The 27452-nt window shown below is 39.1% G+C and overlaps 1 protein-coding gene across 1 annotated transcript in view; it reads right to left on the bottom strand.

Annotated features, from left to right (window-relative positions):
• The window catches only part of brf1a (BRF1 RNA polymerase III transcription initiation factor subunit a), a 113945-nt gene that overhangs the window by 5488 nt on the left and 81005 nt on the right, over positions 1 to 27452 (bottom strand). Inside the window, exons 13-18 of the mRNA XM_036150535.1 lie at positions 25421 to 25482; positions 24922 to 25003; positions 24658 to 24713; positions 23568 to 23839; positions 9524 to 9575; positions 3508 to 3661 (exon numbers count right to left, since the gene is read on the bottom strand). Coding sequence (XP_036006428.1) covers positions 3508 to 3661; positions 9524 to 9575; positions 23568 to 23839; positions 24658 to 24713; positions 24922 to 25003; positions 25421 to 25482 — 678 coding nt within the window. The remainder of the gene's footprint in view (positions 1 to 3507; positions 3662 to 9523; positions 9576 to 23567; positions 23840 to 24657; positions 24714 to 24921; positions 25004 to 25420; positions 25483 to 27452) is intronic.

The raw sequence follows: 27452 nt of genomic DNA, 5'->3' as shown, positions 1-27452 counted from the left end.
CCCCCAAAAAAACAAACAAACACAAAAAGGCAGTAAAATGTGGATTATTTCCAGCACAATTGCAGAATTTCACAAGCACTACTAAATGTGCAATCATTCCTATGAGCAAATAGGGAAAATGAATGTTCTATTGGGCTCTCCAGTTCCCGTAACCTGTCAGTTCCTGGGGTCCCATCAGTTTTCCTCTCCACAGAGAACCAAACGTTGAGCCCTGATCAAAGGGCTCGCTGAAATACTGCTGTCCTTTGGAAAACTGAAAAACTCAAAGCTTAGTGTAAACCTTAGGGCTCGAGATTTTTATGAATCTAAGAACAACTTTTCTCTACGTTTTGTCAGCATAGGATAGACAGAAGACACAAGGATACATTCAGAACCACGGAAAGAGTCATAAGAAGCCAGACGTGAATTCATTCAAGATTTTGTTGCTGTATGTGACAAAGCTAAGATTAATTTAGAAAAAATAAAGGATATTACTTTAGACATATCTAGGTGTTGAGCTCAATTCTAAAACATTTTTAAAACAATGATTTTCTTTTTTTATTGAAATTGGGGAGATTCTATGTTTTGCACAAAATGTTCTCATTCTTTATAGAAATGGCACCAAGTATTTGAAATGCCTTGCAAGAGCACTCACAGCTCTGCTGAATCACAGCACTGTTATATTTGTGAAAGTAGAATAACAACACGCAGAGCTCTTTGGTTACTGCTTTGTTTGTTATGTTTCATTTACTGCACAATTACACAATATCTGGGTTAACAATAACTATTAGAATGGAAAAAAAATGGAATGCAAGAAAATAGAATCAAACCGAATTTGGAAAATTATTTAAGGGATTCAATGGGGGCCTTAAGTTTATTCTTGTTTTTGTCGTCCATCTTCTACCCAAGGACAAAAGGTAAAAGGGACCACATGCTAGTAGGTCGTTCTTTTGGGTTGTGGCGATAACAGTTTGCTGAATCGCCGACTCTCACCGTTGGAGTGGCCTGGGAGAAAGTCAACAACCCAGTGGCAGGTGAAGGACGAGAGCGGTCGGTTGGTCAGCTCGGGTACTAATCTGTGAGAAACGGTTGTGTTGGATGGAGAGCTAAAATCCAAAGAGCGTGCATGTTTAGCTCCCACATTGGTCCAGGTAGGTCAGGGCAGAATGGAGAGCTATGTGGCAACAGCTGCCTCTGTGGATCTGTTAGCTCTGTGGGCAAACTGCCATTTATCAAGGCCTGGTGGGAGACTGCCACAAATATGACTTCTCAGCAAAGCATTTCCATCACTATTGGTGTTAGTGCGATTGATCTGCAGTCATCTAGGGTGCCAGCTGGTCTGTGCAGTCTCTCAGTACCCGTCCAGGAACAACACTGCCTCCAGCTGCTTTCTTCAGATTTACTACTCTTAGCAAGCGCCTAACCCTAACCCATACTCCTCCACCATGAGGGTGGGAGGGCTGCTGATGGGTACTTTAAGTTTAACCCACAGCTAAATATGGTTTGGACAGTGCTGACTGCATTTTTGTTATATTCATTTTAGGTTTTGGGGTGAATCAATGTTGGCTATGATCTGAAAAAGTTTTATTAATCTTAACAGGAAACAATGATTGAGCTGGATTGCGCATATAAACATTTAAATTTATGATAAATACATTTCTTGGAAAATATTTTATTAAGAAATGTCAATTCTTAATAAATCTCATGACCTTCAGGCTCACTGTGTAAAACGTTTGGTTTATTTCAGCTTGATTCAGTATTTTCCATATACCAGGCGTAAATATCCGAACGTCTGTTTTTGTTGTATTACTATGTGATTATAATTAGATAAATGATAGCTGGTATTATACCCACTACTGTTTTGCACTTTAAATGTGTTAAGTTAGAAATAAAGCTTTGGAAAATAAATGAAAAGCCGTCTTGGAGATGCTGCCGTGTCCCAGCCTCTCTTTCTCACCGACACACATTTGCAGCTGGTCTGTATCGGTTCACACGACTCGGCTGCTTCCACACTGGGCTCAAAACATTCAAACATGTTTGTTTAACTGCGACTGAGTTCAGGTCTGCTCCCCCTGTAAGCCAACTGTTGCTGCTGGAGATGGATGCTGAATTTTCCTGACAGAACTGAGGCTGAAAATGGATTCTAATATGCGTAGTGGATCCCCATCTTTAGATGAAAGTTGTCTTTTTCGCACCAGAGCATTTAAAACCTCTTAGTCACTTACTCTGGATGACAATACCATGGCTCACAGTTTAACAGAACTCCTGGTGTCCTCCATCTCTGTCAGCTTCCTCTTGCCAAATTTCAGTGTGGGGCAGCTCCTCATGGAAGATGGCAGGGGAAATGCTGGACTAGGTTTAAAACTTTGCTTTTGAAGAAGCTTGAGTTATCTCTGTGATTATGTTGCTATGGATCAGGGATCTTCAATTCCGGTCCTCGAGGACCAGGATTCTGCAGCTTTTAGACGTGTCCCTGATCCGACACACCTCAGTCAAATAATCATTAGCAGGACTCAGCTGAATTAGCTCTTCAGTTTGCAGTCAAATTCTCCAACTTGATTGTGTTGTGTTGAACCACAGACATTTAAAAGCTGCAGGACACCAGACCTCGAGGTCTGGAATTGACCTAGGTTGCTGGATGACCCCTTTTCTTCCCTTTGCTATTTTGTTCTAAAACTCCACATCTATAAATGGTCTCTAAGTATTGCTGCCAACAACTTTATGTCCACTTTTTGTGTTTGGTCCTCCTGTAGAACATACACCTGGCACTGCATGTCCGCTCTGTCTTCTCAAAGCCACAGTTATTTGCAGAAGATAGCGGCTGCCACTGCCTCTGCTGGAGGTTTCCTCCTGTTAATAGGGAATTGCTCCATGCTTTCTCAGTATGAGGGATTGCTGCAAAGAATGACTCGATGCAATCAGCTGGGCTTCTTTGGACAGATAACGTTTTAGAAATTGCAGTTTTTAAACTAAAATGAACTGCATTGTATTATATCTATGTTTGAATTGAATGTAATTACATGAATGTGTTTGAAAGGGGATGTGATGGTTGTACTGTACATGTATGAGCAGGATTGAATTTTTACTTTTTTCTACATAACTGAACATGGTTTGGACCTTTTTGTCTTGTAAAGAGCTTTGAAATGACAGTTGTTGTCAAGTGGTGATATAAAAATATATCAGGTTAAATTAAATAACCTCAGTAGGGGTGCTCTGTGGTACTCCACCCACTGCGGCTAAGTGAGTAGTCTTCTTGCAACTGGAGGGTTGTGGGTTCCATTCCAGCCTGTCACGTCACATGTTGATGTGCCCCTGGGCAAGGCGCTTAACCCCAAGTTGCCTACCGGTTTGCATAATGGTGTATGAATGTGTGCGCGTTAGTGAGTGGGATTAGGTGTGTGTGGCTATAGTGTAAAACACTTTGAGTGGTCAACAACAAAAGGAAAACTTTATACTGGAAGTATTAATCTAAATTAAGTTTATTAAACACTCTCTATGGTTAAAATAATGTTGCGTGCTTAAACTGACCTTCACCACCCAGCAGCTCCATGGCACTGACACAGGTCTCCTCTTCTTCCTCCTCTTCATCATCTACATCATCATAGGAGACGGGCCCGCTCTCGACAACAACTCCGCTAGGAGGCGCTGCTGGAGTCACTGATGGGGGGCTCGAGACTTTAGCCTGAGGAAACAAGAAATTATCATTGTTTGGATGCAGAGACGCCAATTATTTTTATATTTTTAGTGGAATATATAACTTATATAAATACATGGCACTGCTCTATTGCAGAAAAGATATTTAATTTGCTAAATATAGCGATGAAGTGTGACTTAGGTCTTTTAAAACCTTACAGTAAATTACTTTAGAGCCTAATTTTTGGGACTGGGTTCATTTATATACATTAAAAAGGTGAGAAGTTAATTAGAGCTTTGCAGTAAACTATTTCTTAATGGTTCAAAAGTGGTACTAAAAGGGTAGTATTAAGTATTTTTTATTATTATTATTTCATAGTCTTCATATTGTATTAGTTAAATCTTCTCCCACCAAAGAGTTTATAATGTTCCTGAGGTCAAAATGTCAGTCATTGTCTGACCAGCCGAGTCCCTCTGGTGTCTACAATACGAGCTGTGTTTGAGTAGGAGGAAAATTAACTTTAATAGGAAGACACTGAGGAAACATTAGGAAAGTAAAACTAGACCAAGACCTGGGGAAATGGTGGAAAACTGAAGAAATGAAGTAGAAGCTGTTTTTAAAGAATAGAGCAAATTTTAAAGTATGTTGGAAATAAAAATTCAGAAAAACTGCATCAAATTGCCTACAAAATTTAGAAAACAAAGTCAGTGGATAGGTTTAATGGTTCCAGAAGTTACCAATTTACTGTAGTACTGGATGTGGGCCTGACATGACGAATTTGCATTCATAGTGCTTTTGATTTTTGTTACAAAACAAAATCTTCAAATGTGGCATGCATTTGTATTCCTTTACTCAGATACCCTCAAATTAGTATAACATATACACACAGAAATCTGGCCTTTAGTAGTTCGCCAGAAACAAAGGGACATATCAGGCATGTGGGACATGATGACCTACATGTAAAATGCTATAGACTGGGTTTACAGCACAGCAATAACCTCTACCTAAAACTAAATCTGTCCACAATCAATCAATTATTTGTATAGCTCTTTTTTCACATCCACAATAATGGGTGAGAAAAATAATGAAAGAAAACCTAAAAAGTAGAATAAAACAAGGTAGATGAAACAATCTTGTTAGAATTTTTTATGTTTTATTTTATCTTCCATAATCATCATATTTATCATGTGTTTACTCAATACTATTAAAAAGGTTTTTAGGTTTGAGTCTATTCAGATATTAAAGTGTCTTTCAGATGACTAATCTTTCTCTCCTATGTGACAGAGGAAGGTTTTGTGACGAGAAAAAGTCTCATGATATTAAGTTGTTTTTACAGCACTATCTGCAACTGTGAGGAATTGCCCCTCACCATCTGTGGCAACTCCTCTCCTTTCCAAAGAAATGCTCAATTGTTTTGTGGAACTGAACTGCTAGTTTGTGAAGTTGAAGGTCACTTTGCAGTTTGCTGCCCTGGGAAAATAAAAAGGGGGGAGGCACGGGGGCACTTCAGAGCGATGGGAGACACATGCCTGAGAGAGTGTTCCTGTGCGCTCTCCTGGCAAGATTTATAATTAACTACTGCTGTCTTTCCTTTTTGTTTTGTTTTAATTAATGTTTTAGGTGTTTGAACCTGACAACCAGGTGGTTAGAACCAGAAGTGCTGCCACAGTTTTATGTATTAAAACCACCTGAATAAAAAAGTATTGAGCTTTGATTTAAAAAGATTCAGTTTAAAGTTCAGGAAACTGATTCCAGGCCAGCCACAGAAAAAGCTTGGTCACCCTGATGATCGTTCTTTAACAGCTCGTTCAACACTTACTCACGGTTCTTTGGAGCCGTGAGTAAACGTTGACTGTCTGACCTCAAGGACCTGCTGTGAACGGAAAATGTCAATAACTCCGCTAAATAAGGGTGGATAGGCTGTTAAGAGCTTAAAAAATAAATAATAAAGGTTTAAAATCCACCCCAAACAGACAGGAAGACAATACTGTGAAAATAAAACAGGTGTAAATAAATGACAAAACTTTTCTTTGCCATCAGTCTCTCAGGTCCCGTCATTGCTCCGACTCTTCCATTTGCATCCATGTGTTTGGGTGAGATTGACTTTGAAACATATCATGAATTAATCTGAATAATCAGAGACCAGCGTAACGTGACATGGAAGGCAAAAGTTTCAAAGCATTCAAACACTCATCTGTCAAGCATCCTTTACAAAATGACTTACACAAAAAATAACTTAAAACTAAAATAGAATGGGAATGCTGTAAAATAAAATGTCAGACACATTTTACTAGAAAACAAATGTGATAAATACCTTTTATTTGTTAATTTATGTTTACTTCTTTGTCTTAACCTTTTCCCAGCAATTTGGATTGACAAACCACCACAGATTAACCCACATTATTCTGACTCTTTCCTTTATATACCCACAGATTGCTGATATTGGGCTTTTAGTGGCGACATATGCCAAAGACATGCTGCTGCTATTGCAGTGAAAGGTGAGTCTACACAATGCTGACTCAGAAAGTATTCTCTCTCTGACCGCAGAACGGCCTCCGAGTGTGCAGTACTGGTGTAGAGCCAAAAGAAAGGGCATTTTGCATTAAGTGATGACGCAATCATGCACAAGGCTGCCAGCTTCTGGATTCTATGGTTGTTGAATTCACACACATTTTTATAACACCTGTGAAATGCAATAATATGGCATGATTCAGTCCATATATTTTCCATCCTGTTGGTAAGAGCAGTCAAATTTTTAAGTCAATCTTCAGAAAATCAATTAAGTCATTTTTTTACTATTGATGAATTGTAGCCTGATTTTAAGAGCTTGCCTTGTTTGAATAACTCAAATAGAGAGACGTGCAGTGAAGTTATAAGGTATAGCGCAAATTATTTTACATGTTCTACTATAAAATCATCTGGTGGTGGCGAGCTTGCCAGACTATAAGGAAATTGCAAATATAATCTCTTCATTGGGTATTAGTGCATCAATCATCCTTCTGTGGGTTTCAGATTGATTTGAATATAATCAAGATAATATTTTGTCAAAATATCAGTGGGGTATTTGAAGGAGTAGAGGTTTCAATGGTATTTTGCCAATTCAATTGTAATTTAGTTACTAGAAAGCTCTTTAGCAGAATAAATTCCAGCTAAACACTGTTTCAGCTTTAAAACCCTGAGCTGACTCTGTAAGCGTTATTCCCACTAAACCCCACATTCCTCCTCAAACAGAAAAAGTTTGGTTTTCAGTAATTGTGTTCAGCAGATTTCTGTCCACTTTATGTCAAGCTGTCAAATATTCAACTTAGTTTCTGACCACATCTCATTACAGTGCAGAATAAGGAAGTGACGTATGTCTAAAAAAAAAAGGAATTTAAAATACAAATCAAACAGCAAAACAGAGCAAAAACTACAACATGTGAAAATGTGTAAAGCTATATAAAATTTAATTTAGCTTGATTTAAATTCCTATTTACATTCAGAGGGCCATCACAGTCTGAATGTAATCTATTTCTGATTGGAAAGCTGTAAAGCCATAGGCAGGCCAAATGAAGATATCCTGACTGTTCAAAGTATTCAATGATTTATATCGTATGCGTTACACACACCTGCCATTCTCTGTTGGGTGGTTTTCCACAAAGCTAAGTTCTAGATGCCCTTCCTGTCTCCTTCAATTTGCTGCTACTTGGTTTTATATTTAGAAAACTATCATTGATCTCCCTTTTATGCAGATGACTGTCCAATCTATATATTCCTAAAGTAAAAAGGCACATGCTGTGCAGCCACTAGTTCAATGTCTTGATGACAAAGCATGGATAGCCTTTAATTTGTATTTTGTCAGAGAGCAACAGACTGATGTGGCTTTTGGTAACTCTGCAGAGACTATTTAATAAGATGGCTGTCACATATCTGGAGGTCAAAGTGAACCCCTAACCCCTTAAATTTGACAATCACACTAAGGCAGTTATTAAATCTAAGCTTTTTCAGTTGAGGCAGGTACCTAAAGTAGAGCCAATTCTCTCAAAGTAGCACTTTAAGACGGTAATCCACACATTTGTTACCACTCTGCTGAATTTGTGTAATGCATTTTATGTAAGGATCAGTGCTTCGTTCATCACTTTTCTCCAGAGGGTGCATAATGCTGCAGCTCATTTTTTAAATGGCCGTTGGAAGTTTGTGCACATTTGCCCCATTTTTGCTTCCCTTCACTGGCTGCCCATTTCTTTTAGGAATCATTTTAATTATTTGATTTGATTTTAAAGCCCTCCATGGCCTTATTCTACCCCAGATTTCTGAACTGTTGCAGCCTTACACACTGCTCTCTCAGGTCAGCTGTTAAGCTGCAACTCCCTGTACCTAGGACAAGGATAAACTTAGGATAAACTAAACTCATGGTTATTCTGCAGCAGCTCCCAAACTGGGGAATGATTTGCCCTTGGAAATTAGGAAGGTGTCCTCATTTTATCCTGACATTCAATACCCTGTGAGGTGATAGTTTTAGGTCATTTAATTGATTTGTATTGTGTTTTATATTATTTTATTACAATACCACTCTACTTGTTTGTAAAGGGCTTTAGTTGTTGTTTAACTGTCCAACTGCTTGTTTAAAGTGCTTTACAAATTAAGTTGGGTTGGTTTAACAAAGGAGATAAAATTCTAGCCAGAGACATGTTCTTTTTGAACTATTCTCAATAGTAACCATTACTACAGCAAAGATACCAAATCAAGATGAAGGGGGGAGGGAACACAAGACAAAGAGGTTCACCTCTGAAATTGCCTGGGTGGACATTTATTTAAGCCAATCTTCTCTGCGGGACACTTGGCGTCAGTGTTTTATGGTCGAGGAGCTGGAGGCTGAAGGGGAAATGCAGGCACCGTCTATCATAGTCACAGGTTATAGGTCTAATGTCTTATGTAAGCATGTTTACATCACCCTGCTCAGGGACAAGCAGATGCAAAGTAGCTTTAGGCTATATTCTGCTCATTAATATGCACTGTCCCTGTTTTAAATGAATACATCAGAATTATACTGTAGTTTCAGCAGTGTCATCCCATTGTCATATAATGACAAGACATTCACCATATCCTGATAACAGTTTAGGACCTCTGTAACATGAGTAGTAAATTAGATCAGAATACCTGTTCATTGCCTGCGAAAACAGAATTCAACAATGATAAACTATCAGCTAGTGACCAAAGTCTTTTTTTTTTGGTTGAAAACAACATATACCTTTTTAGAGTTGGTGAGTTGTAACCCAACTTTGAGTATGAAAAGGCATGTGTTCAAATTTTATGCCCCCCCCGACTGCAATTCAAAAGTTATGAAAATCTGACCCAATTTTTATTGGCTGACGCAGATGAAGATATTTTTAATAAAAAGGGCAAAATTATCAAACATGTAATTCTTCTTACAATATAATAGCAAAAAGTAGCTTAGTTATAACACAAATTAAAACTAACACAAATTAATCCTCTTAATAACCACACCTTTTGCATACTCTGTTCAGTCAGAGTAAATAGAACCACATCTATCCACTAACTTTTTACTTAGAAGTGGACATCCAGCAAGTGTTTTCAAATACTGTTCTTACTGATGAGAACAGACTGAATCTTAAAAAAAAATTGATTGAGGCCAAAAGAATTTGCAAACTAAATGCCTTTGTAATGGTAATCATTTTGAAGTTATGGATCTGCAGTTATTACATCTAAAACAGCAAAAGGTCCTACTAGTGGTGGTAGTGGTGGTGCAGTGTGTGTGTGCTCCAATGCATTGAGGCCTCAGTTTTCTTTTATCATTTTATTGTAGAATATAGGATGTACTTGATACTTCCAGCTGCCTTGTTAAAATAAGAATTTCTACATAAGAGAAAACAATATATTAGGCACAGGGCAAATGAAGAGCAAGCTCACCTGCTCCACAGCCAGCTTCTTGGTGGGTTGTCTGGAGATGAATGGCTGTAACCTGCAACACAAGTGATGAGGATTATAGATATACAACGTCTCTTCTGTTTAACAGGGGAAAAAAATGAAAACAAATGGAATTACCCTTCCTTTCATCCTCTCTAAAACCTAAAAGCATGTAATAGTCTATCATAAGGACCCCTATTCACATGTTTACAAAATTCCATTTCAAGTCCACAAGAAATATCTACATAAATATACACTGGGCTCAATAAATATAGAACACCTTGGAAATACATCAACTTGTCACACATCTTGTTTTGGTCTACAGATAGTGCTCAACATCCCACCTAGTGGAGAAATGTAGCTTATTTCTCATTTAAAAAGGGTTCCTTTAATTTTTTTGAGCAGTGCATATACATATACAAACACTTATCTGCCCATGCCAAGAGCTCTTTTTGTTTCCTCAAACTTTTTTCAGGTAGGTATCGCTCCATAAATGACCCAAGTTTGATGTGGATGAATGCATGAGATGATCTTGACAATAGTAAATGTTTTGGGAAATACCTTATTTCACATGTGACAACGGTTATTTGGCAGGACAGTAGCGGTGACTGAGATGTTTTTCAATCTATAAAATAATGACTAATCAGCTGTTGACCCTCAAAATATTACCCACCAGTTAAATAGTAAGATGTTATATCAGGTTTTTCCAGTCATACTAACCAATCAAAGTTCGTTGGGCTAGTGACTCATTCACCAAGTTGTAAATATTCTGACTTCAATCACCGCTACACTGGTCACTTCTTAAGATGCTATAGAAAAATAAAACATAGAAGTCTATAGAAAACCTAAACATTCTTTATCAATGGCTACTAAAGCACATATGGTCTAGCTATTAGTCTAAATCAGCACATCGGATTACATTAGATGTTCACTTTCATTTAGCTACTCTTAAAGGGGACATTATGTTTTATAATGCCTTCCTTTTAATATTGAAATCATTCACTTGTGGTCTATATAAAGTTGAACTGCAATGTTTTGGTCTGAATTTCTGGTCATTATTGCCCCATAGTCCGTCTTTTGCCCTGTTCAGATGTGCGTCTCAGAGCAACTCGTTTTCGGGCTGTCTCTTTGAATGCAAAAGGAGGCACTTCACACCCTGCCCCCCTCCAGGTCACTCCAGAGCACTCCACTCCACCCCGTTCAGCCATTTGTATAGTCTGCCAGGGGACAGTGGAATGAATTGTCTGGGTTGATACACCCAACAACTTAACATTTTCTATTCACTTGTAGCTTTGGCATCCTTCAGCTTAGACTCCAAAATCGCAGCAATAAATAAAAATGCCGACATTACAAAATGTGTAAGTAGGAAGTTCATGTCCTCGTTTAGCAGCTCTGCAGCAAATACTGTAAAGTAATTGTGCAAAAAAAGTAATAGAAAAGAGAAAAGTGAATGACTTGAAAAGGCAAGGTCAGGGAATACGCACGACATAGAAACTAAAACACTTAAAAAGGAACATCTAAGGAGAAGCTAAATGAAATAACAAAGCTAAGTTGTGGCAGTAATAGTTACCTATAATGTGCAAAGAGCTACTGTGATTTCTTGCTTCTCATCCAAAGTGGTTTGGACTGTGTTGACATTTTCTGTTCCAATTTTATTTTATTACAATGCAACACTTCAAACGTGGCAACTAAAGTGATCGAAGATTTTGCCAGATTTTATCATTTAAAAAAACTCAAAAGAAATATCAAAAAATAAAATATCAGGTATGATACTATATTCCTTTTGGATTTATTTCAATGCAGGTAACCTAATGTACAGAATGTAAGGGCAGCAGCAGGTTTCTGTGTAGAGGCACAAGGTGTGAAGAAATAAGTCAATTGGTGACTGATGGGCCCAATCTAATTTTAATAGCCCCTTTAATTAATATTTTCTTGCCGGTTTATAATTATGGTTTCTGTTTGTCTATTACATATAGTCCTGATGAAAGATATAGAGGTTTGTGGTTGTGGTAGAGAAAACCTGAAAAAGTTCCAGTGGTAGGCAAGGCACTGCAGACTCAACCTCCCGGTTTCATCTACAAAAATCTTTGGAAATTATTAAGTGTTTACACTACAGTTTTAAGGAAACTAAAGCTAGTAGCTCAATAAGGCACTCCAGCGATTATTACAAGCCTCAATACGAGCCTCCTTTGTTGACTGAAACCCGTCTGTAACTTTCAGTCTTGGGCGTTAGAATGAGAAGGAGCTCAGACATAACGTTGAGTGACATGCTGTCTCTCTGAGAAGGTAATCTTTGCTTAGACAGAGAGAGAGATAACCACTGGCAGTCATGCTTAAGTAGCAACCCAACACACACCGGCTGAAATTAACATAACTCCCGGAGGCTCCCCACCTTCCTCCATGCCCACTCAGCCTGGTGCCGAGCTCAACACTCACTGATAAGACAGAAAGTGTGAGAGAGCTTTTAATTAATCTGCTGTAACCAAGGTAAAGGGACGGGGGAGCAGGGAATGTTTCATCTGCAGCCCCCCACTACCCACACACTACCTCCTTCATCCTCAAACCTCTTTATAATATCCCAGACAAGTTGGCAGCCAACTCATCGCATAGAGAAATATCCAGGTCTTTCTACATGTGTTAGACAAGAGCTGCTCCCCTGGGCCCTGGTCTGGACACTGAGCGAGAATATGTAGGCTGGTAAAGGTAAAACAGAAAAAAGAGAGAAAGTCTGAAAATGCAAACAAATGTCACACATAGACCAAGAAGGGAGTGTTAGGAAGCAGGCCAAGGATAAAAGTGACAGTGGCATCAGGTGCCACAAAAATAAAGGCAGGCACTAAGAAGCAGGTGAGGTGGGCAGACAAGAACCACAAAGGATGAGTGTTTACATGAAATTAACATTTAAATCTATAGCCAAAGCAATTAGGTAACAAGTGGGAACAGATACAGAACAGCAATATGTAGGCATCTCTTATTTCACTTGTTCTTCCATCGTGAGAAACAGTTTCCAGTTTTACCAAACTGCTACATTTCTAAAGAAAGATTGCAACCTTGGAAAAGAATCCTAAAAAGTAACAATTTCCGCAAAAGCTACAAAGTTTCACCAGGGTCTAACCAGACAACTTAGACAGTTTTTCAATTGCTCTGCAGAACCAGTTTGGTTTTCCAGCAAATGAGAGCTAATGGACCCAGGTCCTCATGTCACTATACGTCATAACGTCTAATCCAGTTAATGTTTGATCCTCCTCCCATTTTATTCTTTGTTTGCGACCAATTAATGTGCATGGGGACAGTTTAACTACACAAATCAAATTACTTACTGCAGTTTACACTCCGAACAGATGCCCTGATTTTATCATCACTCGTCAAGAGTCTCTGCGGACATCCACATGAAACCCAGATTTTTGAGTCTATGTTGCTGCGAGCACAGGCAGGGCATATCCTGAACTCAGTCAGAGGTTAGTGCCAAACATTCAGCAAATGAAGGAAGTGGCAAGTAAGAGCATGAGCAGAAATAAAAACCAATCAAGCCATTTCTCCCCAAAAAAATGCAGCGAGTAGAGATCTGCTACTTTTAGTTTGAGTTTTTTAGTAGTGAGGTTCTACTAAAAATAGGTGATGTGAAGGAGACAGTTTCATATAAAGAAATAAAAGGAAACATTGGAGATTTGGGGGAAAGTTTTCCACTTTGTTCAAAAGATACCCCCAGAAAAAGACGCAACTGAGCGTGCAACTGAGCGTGCAACGGCGCTATTTAACTATAATTGCCCAACTAATTTCAGAGACATTCTGAAAAGGAGGTTGACATCGACAGGGGCTGATTAAAAATCCCTGCAAATGAACAAAGCGTGGCGGAAGGAGCAAAAATCCATGAATAAGATTCAGTTATTTAGTTCAGCAGCTGAGAAGTGCAAGTTTCATTAACACACACGGACAAATATGGATTTAAAAGGCAAATAATCGGCTGTGAGTGCAGCTGGAAACGGCACATTGACCTACTCAAAGTCTGTGGCGGGAGATTTCAAAATGCGCAAGAAGATGAGACACAGTCAGCTTCAGTTATTCTGCCATTTATCAGACAAATTATTCTCATTGAAGTGCAGTGTTCCTCCCGTTTTATATTTGACCAATTAAACCCACAATTGAACGCTGGAGTTTTAAACATGGGGTTCAATGTTTGGACAGGCTGCTGTTCCCCATGAGCCCACACCTAGCTCCTGCACTGCAAAAACTGATCTAAAAATAAGTAAAATGTTCTTAAAGTTAGTGTATTTATCCTTGATTTGAGCAAGTAAATAAGATTATCTGCCAATGGAATGAGTATTTTGACCCCTTAAAATAAGATAATTAGACATCCTTCACTTGAAATAAGATGATTGAGATGAATTGTTCCTATTTTAAGTGCAAAATTCTTATTCCATTGGCAAATCATCTTATTTACCTGCTCAAATCAAGGACAAATACACACATTTTAAGAACATTTTACTTATTTCTAGTTCCGTTTTTGCAGTGTGATGAAGGCGGTTCTTTCCTCCTGCCAAGCAGTGGCCTTGGATTAGAATTGTCAAAAACAATCAATATTTTGATAGAATTATTAATAATAATTTTGATAGCCCCTCCCTTTACCTGACCAAAACAACCAGAAAAATAACAAATGTGACCCTCTTAAGCAGACGAAGCAGAGGTTTTCACTCAATGAGGCAGAAGGACAGGCAATAGACTAAAAGCCAAGTGGTACCACATGCTAGCTGCAGTAAAGTTCAAGGTCTTGCTAAGACACTTATGTTTGACAGCAACTTAAAATAGTTAATAAAGCTCCTGTACATGCAACAGTTAAGAAGTAAAGCTCCTAGAAGACACAAGCTAACACAATCCGTCTAAATATTAGCTTAATGAACACACGGACAACCACAATGACCATGTTCTTTGTACATGCTGTAGAAACTACAAAAAAATAAGTGTTGAATGTTTGTTTACACTGCAAAGGGGTGAAATACTTTCTGCAGCTACGAGAAAGCTACATGAGGTACAGCAAAGTTACTCTGTTTTATCCTTTGAGCTTTCAACCTCATTAAAAAAGTGACCACTCTTTTAGTAATGCAAGCTGCACTGACCCCAGATATAAGAAGCTTAAAATATTAACTCCTTAATCATTTTGTCCTGATTTTAAAAACAGTAAAACTAGCTTTCAGTGACTGCTCTTTCAGATAGGTGGTGAGTTGTTGCTTCTGCTCCTACTATTAAAGAAAATGATTGTTCATAACTGAAAGGTAAAAAATACCTTGAATGTTGTATAGTTTCCAACAAATTTAAATCTGCCAAGATTGCTATTAACAGTTCACCTCTTTACAACTAAACAGGACTATCAGAAATAATAATAATATTCTAATGGTTTTTATCTACAAAGCAACTTCAACAGAGTGCCTCAGAGCAAGTAGCTTAAATGTAACCAGATGTCCCAGGGAATCTCTCCACTCTGGAAGTTGTGCGCCAGGTTGTTCAGATCAGACACCAACCCAACTAGCTGAAACCTTTGGCTCTACCACTAACAGTTCTTTACAGGTAGGCAGCATTTAATAAACAAGAATATATTGGTAAAAATGACTCAAGGAATATCCTGAGATACAAAAGAGTGGTACTTTTTGGGGTGTATGGCTATTTTTGTTGAAATTTCCCACAAAAATATCTATAAAAAAAGTATGGATTTTATTGGGTTTATCCATTGAATATAAACAACAATATACATTTAAATATATTATCAATTTGCCTAGAAGCTATTCCACAAACTGTATGCATCAAAGCTAGACACTGATGAAGAAAACTGATTGGCACACCAGTCAATGCCACTTTGATGAGTCCACTCACTTTAGGATATCCTTCACTTTCCTTGTGCTCATGAGATAAACAAGTCTGCACACACATACAAAAGCTTGTATTTACTGTCCCTCTCACCCATCTGAGCCCGACTGATGAGGGCTGTGACATTTTACAGATAGATAGGACTCTTAGTGCATGGCTGCACACCAAGTGGCTGAACTCTTCCTCTTCAGATATATTGGAGAGAACAACTGCTCCAGTAAACAGAGATTAGAGATTAAATCAAACGGCTATGGGCTAATCACACACATGCAGCGAAAGGCACTCTTTAATAAGAGTTGTGTTGAATGCCTGATCAGCTTTCAAACAGTCTGTCTTAAAAAGCTTTTCTGTGCTCACTTATGCAGTAAATGCCTAAATAATGTTAGTCCACAATTTGAATTTCAGTTTTGTGCACTAGTTTTGTGATTTAGTCTTTGTTCAGATAAGAAGAAAAAAAATGTGAATGAGCACAAGTAATATTTACTTGCTTTTATTAGACATTTAAAAATGTACGTAAAAACAAAAAGAAATTTGGTGTGAAAAAAGATTCAGGAAACCTATTTCGTTTGTGAACATGTAAAGAGTGATAAAATTCAATCCTTGGTTTGCAAATTAGGACCATGTTAAAATTGGCCAAGGGTCAATACTGCAGTGCAAGGAGTAGTTAAGTCTTTATTCTGCGGCGTAACCTTCATAATGAGGCGTGATTGTGCCAGTGTACGTGGCTTGCCATCTTCTGGGCCCCGTTTCACAAAGCTGGGTTAGTGGATGTCCAGAGTAAGTTCTGGGGTAAATTCCCGCATACCCTGGCTTTTCCATTTCAGAAAGGACATAAGCCGTTACCCTGAGTCAAATTACGACAACAAATTATAGTAAAACAACCTTGCTGGGTAGCAAGACTGTTTAAACAATCTCTGTTTTTTCCTTCTTTTTAGTTGAGATCTGCACAAGGAAGAGTCAGAAAAGACCTTATAGACGCCAGAGCGCAATAATATATCATTGATCATTGATTTTCTGAGAAAAAGAGTAAGATGACTTATAAGATAAAGAAAATATGAAATAAACTTTACTAAAAATGTTAAAGCAGAAAAGATTTCAACGACTCTCATTTCGACTCTAGTTACACTTTAAATGGGCTCATATTTATTCCCTATGGAGCCAAATGCTTTCTGTGTGACAGCAGTTAATATGACCTCTCCACGGTGAATTGAGGAGGTCAAAGGTCAAAAGGCCATCAGCAGTGCTGGCTGCGGCTCGCAGTGGCAGACTTTTTGGCAGCCTTTTGTCACCATGGCGACAATTCACAACAGCAGGGAGTGACTCCCAAGACCCAGTCCAGACCCAAGAGGCGACACAGCGGCTAGAAATAAATCTGTGCCATCATAGAGGACTTTCCTCCCTCCCGAAAACAGATGAGCCACCTCCTGATCTCAGCATGCAGAAATATTGCTGCTACCATTTGTAGATGACAGACAGAAGTCCCAAAGAGTTCAGGTAATTTTCCTGTACCTACAAAGTTTTTGTACCACACTTAGAACCAAGTTCCTTGTTGGGCCTGGTCCACTTCAGCCAAAGAGACTACATTTCCAGAACAATTGAAACTTAAAAATGGAGAACAAGGGTTGCACAAATTAAATCAAGCAGGGTCCACTCAAAGAATTTCTCTTGAACAGCGGTGTAGAATATCTAGCTCACATTAAACTGAGTAACAAGCCACAACATACAATAATGTGTTTTTTATAGTGCTTTGTTAAATTAGTTGGAAGTTATTTGGCCTACATACAAAGAGTTTTGTGTGACAGAAAACTAACCCAGTAATCAGTTTACAGGATGACATAAAATACTGTGCAATTGCCTGAATGTACCAGACAAACCTTCACCGAGAAGTTAAAAGTGTGCAAACACAGGCGCTGGTCATATAATTAGAATATAATGAAAAAGTTAAAAAAATTTTTAGTAATTCCATTCAAAAAGTGAAACTTGTATAATATATTCATTCATTACACACAGACTGTTATATTTTAAGTGTTTATTCTTTTAATTTTGATGATTATAATTGACAACTAATGAAAGCCCCAAATTCAGTATCTCAGAAAATTAGAATATTACTTAAGACCAATACAAAAAAAACGGATTTCCAGAAATGTTGGCCAACTGAAAACTATGAGCATGTACAGCCCTCAGTACTTAGTTGGGGCTCCTTTTCCCTGGATTACTGCAGCAATGCGGCATGCCATGGAGTCCATCAGTCTGTGGCACTGCTCAAGTGTTATGAGTCAAAGAAGTCTAGAAATGTTCATTAAAGTGTTTAGCTAAAGCTAAAAAAAAAAAAAAAAAATTTAAAAAATTAAAAAAACGCGGACATCGGCTGGCATCTCTCATTATTAGAAAGCTGCTGAGAAATGGGAGCCAAACAATATTAAGACCACATCATAGCAAGACTATATAAGGTAAGAAAAAAGCAGCAGAGCTATTAACGGTCTTTTATGGAGTGTTAACTGCTACTATCATGTGTGGATGTGTAGTGAGAGACAGGAGAGTGATGTGAAAGACGGATAAAATGCTGCATGACCGTTCAGACTGCGGACACTTTGAAAAATATCCAAAATGGATATTGGTCCGTTCATGTTTCTCACCATTCCACGGTGAAGACGATACATATTCTACAATTTAAGGTAGTCAAAAACAAACAGCTAACGTTCACGTAAACAATAAATAAATAAGAAGGCACATATATAGAATGAGGAAGTAACATCAGTGTCCTCTGAGATAAATAGCAGCAAAAACTTAAATACTGCAAACTCAGGCAATATATTGGCAGCTGAAGTATTTCTGTTTGACCCAAGTATGCAAATGGAATAATAGTACATGTATGTTCAGGTACAGTTTTTTTGTTTTTAAGAAAAGTGTGAAAGCAGCATGATGGTGCAAAGCAGTCATTGTGTGGGTTGAAGGTTTAAAGTCCAGGGGCCTCACTTATAAAGCTTGCGTACGCACAAAATGGGGCCTGAAACTTGCGTATCTCACTTTCCACACAACAATTGGGATCAATAAAAATAAAAAACCTGACGGGAAAGTGTGCGGTCCTCACAGCACATCTGACCCGTGCGTACACTCATATTGGAGAAGGAGAAATGGGCGATGCAGATGGTAAAGTGGTGAATTGCATGATGACTCCTTTCAGACGCTCAATTTCACTCCATGTCTGACTTTAATCATACATCATCTTTATCATAAGGATTCAAAACCAGTGTTATTCATGGTCGCACTGGTGACATATAACTACCTTTCAAATAAATAAAACAATGTCTAAGCTTGTAGCCTAAATCTGATCTGAATGCTCAGCCACAGAGGAGTTTCAACATGGAGCTCGTTGTGAGGCTGTCATCTGGTGTTTAAAGCTCTATTTGCACAGGATTAGTTTTACCTAGAGACTTCATGTAATAATTAAGTTACCCCCCTACATCAGCTTTTTATGTGGCGCATTTGCACGGGATAACCAAAGCCTGAGATTTGCTGAAATTTACAGACATGTCTGCTATTTATTGTGCATGTGATCGGCTGCGTAATGGAAGCAGTGCAGCCAACGCGCAAGCTTATAGGCATCTCTGGGCTCTCTTTTTTTCTAAAGTTGCGTTTTTTGGGCTCGTTTTTTAATGCTAACTTTTTTAAGTTAACTTCAAGTGTGCAAAAAAGCTTTCCGAAAAGTGCAGCGACAACTAATCTAAGAGATCACAAATGACCCCACAGCGTCATCCACAGAGCTGCAGGCCTCACTTACCTCAGTTAAGGTTGTGTGTCCCATTACATCTGGCACAAAAGTATCACTGCATTTCAGAAAAACAACATCATACCAACAGTCAAACATGGTGGTGGTAGTGTGATATTCTGAGGATGTTTAGCTGCAGCAGGACCTGGAAGACCCCCATACTCCCCTGATCTGAATCCAATAGAACACCCCCGGTTCAGGTCTATCTGATGCCACCAGGTTGCACCTCAGACTGTCCAGAAGCTCAGTGATGACCTGGTCAAGATCTAGGAGGAGATACCCCAGGATACCATCTGTGATGTCATAAGGAGCATGGCCCGATGTCAGGCACGCATACAAGCATGTGGGGGCCGTAGAAACTACTGAGGATGATTTGTTACTGCGATAACATTCATCAAATTGGACCAGCCTGTCCCATCAGTGTTTCAGTTTAACTTTCTCTGTGACTCCGGATGAACTATTTTCATTTTCATTAAATGATCCTTTAGCTCCCAACACATTATCCATTCTATGTTAGTACAAATATCCAGCTTGATGTTTATCCCCAGTTTTCAAAGCGTTCTTTAATTGTTTTGAGCAAAGTATTCCTGTCAGTTTTCCCTAAACATTTCACTTTGTGTAACCATACATCTTCATTACATATGAACAGCCAAGTAGCAACTGGAAGTGTTTCTTCCCAATCTCTTTAACCCGGAGTTTCTTAAATCTATACAGCACATAAAATACCCACAGAGATGCACCATGACAAAGAATATTATCCAATTTATTAATCAGCCTCCCACTCTGTCCAGCCAATTTTATTCAGTTTCTCTCTTCCTCCTTTCTCACACTCCTCTACGTCACTGCCTGTACCCATCCACTCAGGCATGACGGTATGTTAGGCTTGCCGGGCTTAGCAGCTCGTTCCTAATCAGCTTACTGCCAATGACACTCAGCCTGAGCTGAAAAGACGATTTAGGGAAGGGCAATGGCTTGGGGGGTATGAATAAAAGAGCAGGAAGAGCGAATAAACTGTTCGGTTTTAGGAGTGAAGACTAACATGGGAGCAAAGATAACAAGGGACAAAAGGGAAAACAGTTAAATGGGAACATGTGCTGTCTTGACACTCCGCAGGGAAAGTCTTCAGCAGCAGTAAGCTGTGCAGTGGCCCCATGAAGCCACCATCTATCACAATAGCATCAACTCTTAATGTCAACATTGTTCATCGCTGGTTGGGCCGTATCTTTTTTATTCATGAATAAAACTGGGATCGTATCCAAATGCCCCAGTTTTTCCCCTTTGAAATTTCTGCACTGGCTGCCCTAGTAATTAGAGGGATGTGTAGTAGCCAAGAAAGCCCTGCCGTTTGAAGGATGTTCGGATAGGATGAGCTGCTCTCTCTGCTGTTGGCTAAGTCAGATATTCAGAATCAAAGAAATGCAGTCAAATTTCAGGCCTTCATTAGAAACAGGCTTGTCTACGGGTTGGTTGTGTTAAAGATTACACATCTAAACTTATTCTGTTGACTAAAGCTAAAATATCTGGTATATATAAAAGCAAAACTAGGAATGTGCAGACTGTGAGAGAAAAACTGAGGCTAAAAATAAGAATTAAGTGTCTGTAAACTGCTATGTTTGTGCTTTGCAATGGCACAAACATGTCTAGGAGCATGTCTATTGAATAAGTAACTAATAATTTTATAATGCTGTTAGCCAGAGAACGTTTTGATCCGATGGGCGTGCTCTCTGCCATTTTGTGCCTGGTGGTGGCATTTTACGGGCAGGGAGTGGGTAACCCCTGAGTGGCAGCTGTTCACGTGCATGTATTCACGTGCAGATAATATTTATTTATCAGGGTGTTTGGGTAGAGCTCCAGCATTGGGTGCCTCTGCTTTAGTTTCCACACCACGACCATCCACTGTTTTGCTACCAAAGACATCTTCCAACAGACAATGTCATCTTTCTGGTGAGTGAGACAAAACTAACAGTTTTTGTCCTTTTAACAATCACCAATGTGGAAAAAAAAGGTTAACTGTATTTGCTGACTTATTACATATCAATAACTGTATACATAATACTGTATGTGTACATGATTATTTTCTGAGTTTCTACCTTGACAGAGGTAACAGACAGTCCCTCCCCCCTTCACTGTTTGCTATATCCATTAAAGCACTGCTTGGGCTGGGGTTCCCTCCTGCCTGGGAATCTTGCTGCCAATCTTGTGTAACCTTGGGAGGTCGGGAAGACCTGCTCCAAGGCTTTGCCCTGCCTGCCAGGAGATGGCAGTGGAGCTGGGTGGAGGGGGCAGTGCCTTAGGTCTCACCCTGTGCCTCTTTGGCATGTGGGGTGCAGCTCCAGTGGTTCAATGACAACAGAGATCTGTGCGGGGTGTATGACTGCCCAGAGATGATGCCTTGTGCCTTTCTGCCTGGGGTTGCTACAGCTTTCTGGAGCCAATCTCGCCTTTCCTTTGCTGCTCTTAGATGCTAACGATGCTGCTACTATTCCACTGCAATGTACCTTCCTCTCCATGTTTTCTTTGTTCTGCACTTTGAATTGTCTTGTTAGTGAAATGTCCTATACAAATAAACCAGACTTTCTTTCATTCTTGAACCAAATGTGGGATTTTTAGGTTTCAACAGGTTGATTGGTGATTTAATGAAAAACAGATATTTTCAAATACAGATATTTGTCAGACTCAAAAGAATGTAATTATGTTTCCTGCATGTTTCTGCTGATGGGCACTGTGTTTTCCTAGATCAAAGGGAAACCATGAAACAGGAGATGAGGTTTCATTTGTACAGCATGACGGGGACCCCCATTCAATAACTAGCCGGATTATCTCTGCAGTAGTCAACAGCTTTACGAGCTGTGAGAACAAGACTGTGTGGAACTTTTAATACACAACAAAACTGCTAAAATGTTATGCTTCTAAGCTTTCAACATCAGTATGTGATGGAACATTGGAAATATGGAAACACTTACTGCCTTTAAGAAATCTTAGAGTTAAGGCCTGGGTGTGAATTCTCTAGAAAATACATAAGGATGCTGCGCTGTCAAGTATGCTAGTCCCACTAATCACTAATAAAAGATGCTGAAGTCCATGGCTGCATGTGAAATGTTCTAATTATAGCTCCTACCTCCTGTTCTTTGACTTTTCACAGGATCAACAATAAGAACTCTATCATGGGAAGAACAGGATCTTCAGACTGCTGTGTGGATTTTGGACAGCCTTCAACTCCAACGTCATTAAGTGGCGGAAACGCACATGGATGATTCTAGTCAATTTGGGGCTACAGCCTTCTGAAAATGAACATCAAAGTGTGAGAGCTCCCTATGCTAAATGAACTATTTATAGGAAGCATACAGGCTCTTTTTCCTACCTCCTTCTTTACTGACTGCACTACTCGGACAGGACTTTTCGCCCAAAGCGGAAGTGCGTCAGCGTTTGCCATGATGAGTCCTTACCAATTAGACCCTTCTGGATGCAGCCTGTGTGACTTGTATTGTCTGCAATCATTTTGGCTTTGTTTAAAGCAATAGGAACCCCTGTTTTATAGTGACTGCTTTGCCTCTAGTGGTTTTCCAGGCATGTTCCACTGGGAGGACCATGGGCCAGACCCAGAACCCGCTGGAGGAACACGCTAACCTTTCCATTGTGGGAGCTCCTCGGGATCCCAAAGAATAAGCGGGAGAGTGTCACCGGGGAGTGAGATGTCTGGGTTTCCCTACTGGACTTTCAACTCCCATAACCAGCTCTCAGGGGAAAACAATGGATGTAATTTATCTGGGATATATCTCTGTTTCAGAAGGAATCGTTTAACTAAATATTTTATGGGGACATGCACGAGAATGTGGGCATGTGTGAAGGCAGGTGCAGACTCTCATTGAAAGTTTGGGAAACATCGTCCTATATCCTAGCTTGAATATCTCCATGACTGCCAATGGCCGCATACAGCCTCTTCACCAGGTTACTGGTACTAGCTAATTTTGTGGAAGCATGGACCTAAACGATGCATACTAGGATTAAAGTCCTTTGAATTGTCTTGTTACTGTAAAGTGCTTCATATATAAAATTGCCTTTTGTTGCCTTACTCGTTCTTCGGCAAATAGCCAACATTATTACTAAGATGATCAGTATGTTGGATGTATCCTGTAGCAGGAAAGCCATCTAAAACAACATGAGCATATCAGCTAGAACAACAACACATTCAGAGCCTTAATTCAATATGCAAATGTCCCACTGAACCTATTCCATTCTGAAGTGGTTTTGACACATATACACATCTGGGGTCTTATTTATAGGCCATTGTGTAGGATCTATACTAAAAGTGTGCATACGCCAAAAAGCTGAAAATGGCTTCATCCAGATTTTTAAAACCATATACACAGACCAGGAAGCAATTTCCCTTAATAAATGACCTTCATCATGACAACCTACCGTTTTCCCAGACTGCTGAGTGGCATACTGAGGCTCAGCGGAGCTCGACTGGGAGCAGGTCTGCGGCTGCTGCCAGCTGCGTTAGAGGTTTTCTGCTTCTGCTTCGGTGACTCTGCCACACTAGTAGGACTGGTGCCAGGCTTTATGTCCAGGTCCTTTAACACGTCATAGTTGATCTTGTTGGATATCTTCTTCTGTTCCAACATCTTCTCAATGGCCTCATCAGCAGTGTTGGCTCTAATGGCAGTGCGCTTTTTCGAGGGACCTCTTGGCTGGTTATAACAAAAAGGATACACATAAAAAAAGTTATCTGTGGGAAATGTGACACTCTTTTAAACAACAAGCAAATAGCATCAACACTTCTAATCAAAGACGTCTATCCACATAAAAAACACAGCTGTCAAACTAAATTTTTTTGCTGATTTCATATCTCTGGTTTAGGCAAAGGTTTGACCTGCCAATTCCAAATTTAGACTATATGATGCTTTTTTAGGAACTACAATATTAGCAAATATAAGAACATTATTACCAATGGGGGAAAATCTAGTAGGTCCTCTGTACGGGTTCATCTATGTTGAAATGTTTTGTCTCTTGTCCAAGAGACATTTTCGGTCTGATACCGATAAACTCAGCCTTTTAAGAAGTACCTTTGCATAGTGGAAAATACATTTTCTATTTAATGGCTCCTGTCATCTCTTTAGTACTTAGGTACAGTGCATTCACTTATCAGGAAAAGGCATATTTTTGAGTTTCCTATCAGGATAAACAAAAAAACGACCAACTGTGGTCACCAGCTGATTTCTCGGTCCAACTTCTCAATTTAATTTTATTTAAGTATGAATGTTTTACTTTTCCCCACTGTTACTAGGTAAATCATTTTTATGCTGTTTTGAGTTGAGATGTGGAAAGCACTGTTAAAAAAAATATATCTTTAAGGTAAAGCATACATTACTAGGTTGTTATCAAACGCACACATTTGCAATTTTGTCTGACTTTGGCCATCAACCTTTCAGATTTCTTTTTCTCTAAATTTTCCAACTTATTGCCTATTTGCATTTTTGTCAAAACTCCAAATTCTGGCTGTCTTTACCTTTTTTGCTTTATAGATCCCAAGCTCCTTTTCTTTTTTTATCTTTGCTTCCTTTTCTGCAAACAAGGACCATGAAAAACATAAACAATGTTAAAACTAAACAATGATAATCTTTAACAACCATTATCTGTACACTTCTATAGAAATGATGGCCTACCAAAGGCGAAAGGTACATTAAGGTACAAACTCAGCCATTGCATTTATATGGGAAAAAAATCAAAGGCACACCCTAGGCTGACAGATTATGCAGCCTTTAAGAAGTACCTTTTTGCTCTTTTAGGTAGTCTGAGTTTTCTGCCATCCAGAGTGCAGTCTTTATTTGGACTTCTTCGTCATTCAGCAGATACTGCAAAGGTCAAAAGATAAGAGAATTGTAATGTTAAAAATTTTTAGACCTAAATAAGTTATTCCCAGCACCAAATGAACCCAGATCATTCAGCGCAATATTGTTTAGAACTGGAGAAGCCAAAATGATGTCACACCGTCTGTAGGATATATAGCAGAGCGGTCCTATCTGTCTTTCAAGTCCACACAAAATTTAGGCACTTTTGATTATAAAACCCAATACCTGTGGTGGTTCTTGTTTAAATTCCACAACACTTAAAAATTAATCTGTAACAGTAATGCTGCCTAGAGCTTTGATGCATTTTATCCTTTTCAACAGTTATTCTAAAATATTTTCTTCTTAATGTAAAGAGCAGCGTATCGGTTTTGTTTCCATTTCAGACACAATGCATCAGTTGACTAAGAAGGAGGTACGTACCAAATTGATCTCACTGTCATCTATGCCACACAGGTCCAGCTCCCCGCTGTCAGCAGTGCCATCTGTCATGGAAAGAATAAGCAGAACAGAGGATATTCACATTTTCCCTGCATTGTTCCCACTCCAGGCTTTGGAAAAATAACCCAAACACATATTTCTAACAACGATTCTTCTCTGAACCTCTAAAAATATTATTTCCACAGGGGGGGAGGGTTGTCCAAATAAAGCAATTACCTCCAAATAAGGCTTTAATCTGCTTTACCTACATTTTTTACACATTTATGTCAAAGTTACATACTTTTTCCACATACAATTTCAAGAGTTCTCCATGATTTTATTTCGTCTAGAGGAACAAGAGAGCAACAAAAACTGATGGATAGACTAGGAAATGGGTAAATGGATGGAAAAGGGACAAATAAATGGACAAATGGAAAGATGAACTGATTGAAAGTATAACAGACACGCAAATTGATGGTCAAACAGATGGTGGGGGTGGGAATCTTTAGGACTTTAACAAGTTGATAACGACTCAAGTCTATGATTGTTGATCATAAAACAATTATGAATTCACCACTTTAACCCAGCTACTCCGATACACACTCCTCCCCTATCCCCACTGCAACAACAAGAGGACCAATGATTTTGTTGCCCAATATAAAATTATTATAAAAACAACCTAGAAAAGATACTCCGGCAGACGCAGAGACAATATGCTGATAAGAGTCCAACACAACAGAGGTACAATCAAGTGGTAGGAAGTCAATGAAGCAGGAACTTTTAAAATATAACAAATTGTAAGATTGTTATTTTTTAAAACGTCAGGAGATGTATAAAAATAATCAAATCCTACCCACCTTAAATTTTAACATCACAAGTGGTAAAGTTTCTACTAACAGCCAAGATGCACTGCTGGCTGTTGAACCCAAAAATGTTCCCCTTTAATAGTCAGGTGCTTTGCCTTCCTAAGAGAAAGTGGCTTGTATTACCACCTTTCTTAAGTAAAGTACCTTGTCATAATTCTCGAAACATACTACCTACTCCAATGAAATCAGCCTTAATAAGGTTGGGTGTAAATTCAAACCAAGACAAAGTTTTTGGTAATAAAGTTATGAAATCTTAAAGGGGTACAACCACAAAACAAAAATCTAAAAATACCATGCCACATCAGCCATTTGTTCTACTTTTACACATTCTCCACCAAAGAAATAGAATAACTGAAAGGCACTGCTGGGATTTGAACCCAGGATCTCCCCTTTACTAGACAGGCAATTTGACCAGCTAAGCCACAGTGCCATGCAGCTCCAGTAATTTTTCCAAACGGCAGGAGACTTGTAAAAAGAAATTGATTCCTAATCGCCCTAAATATCATCAACAAAAGTGGTGAAACATCTTCGAACAACCAAGAGCCAATGCTTGTTGTTCAACCCAGAAATTTTCAGTTTAACATCCAGGTCCTGAGAGAAAACGGCTTCTATAAAGGATCTTTTTGGATGCTCTTTTTTATCATTTGTCAAACCTATAGAGCTACCATAGAATGTTTTATGCCTCAGCATAACTTTGTGGTAGGGAGCTGCACAGTCAAGGAGAGGAAGGACTTAGATCAGGTGGTGAGAACAGCGCAGGGGATTGTGGGATGCCGTCTGCAGGATCTGGACTCAATTTATGCAGAACAAGTCCAAAGAAGGGCCAGACCCATCTCCCCTGATCCCACCCACCCACCCACCCAGGAAATGTGCTGTTTGCCCCTCTCCCATCAGGTAAATGCTTCAGAAGCCTCAGAGCCTGTTTCTAAATAAACTTAGAAACAGCTTCTTCCCAAGAGCTGTGAGGGCAATCGCCCCCTGATGGGAGACTGTGGTCCAACGCTTTAAAATCACCCCACTGTTACTAGTCCATCATACACTACAATCACCTCAATGTAAGTAACAGTGTGCCTACTGCACACTATTATCTCAGAATATCCAAATGCACATCTCTGTAAACGAAGCCTCAAATCATCATTGTTCAATAAGCACCTTATTACCTCATAATT

This window comes from Fundulus heteroclitus, chromosome 19 (genome assembly GCF_011125445.2).
Source record: "Fundulus heteroclitus isolate FHET01 chromosome 19, MU-UCD_Fhet_4.1, whole genome shotgun sequence".
NCBI lineage: Eukaryota > Metazoa > Chordata > Actinopteri > Cyprinodontiformes > Fundulidae > Fundulus > Fundulus heteroclitus.
This window is presented reverse-complemented; position numbering and strand designations above follow the sequence as displayed.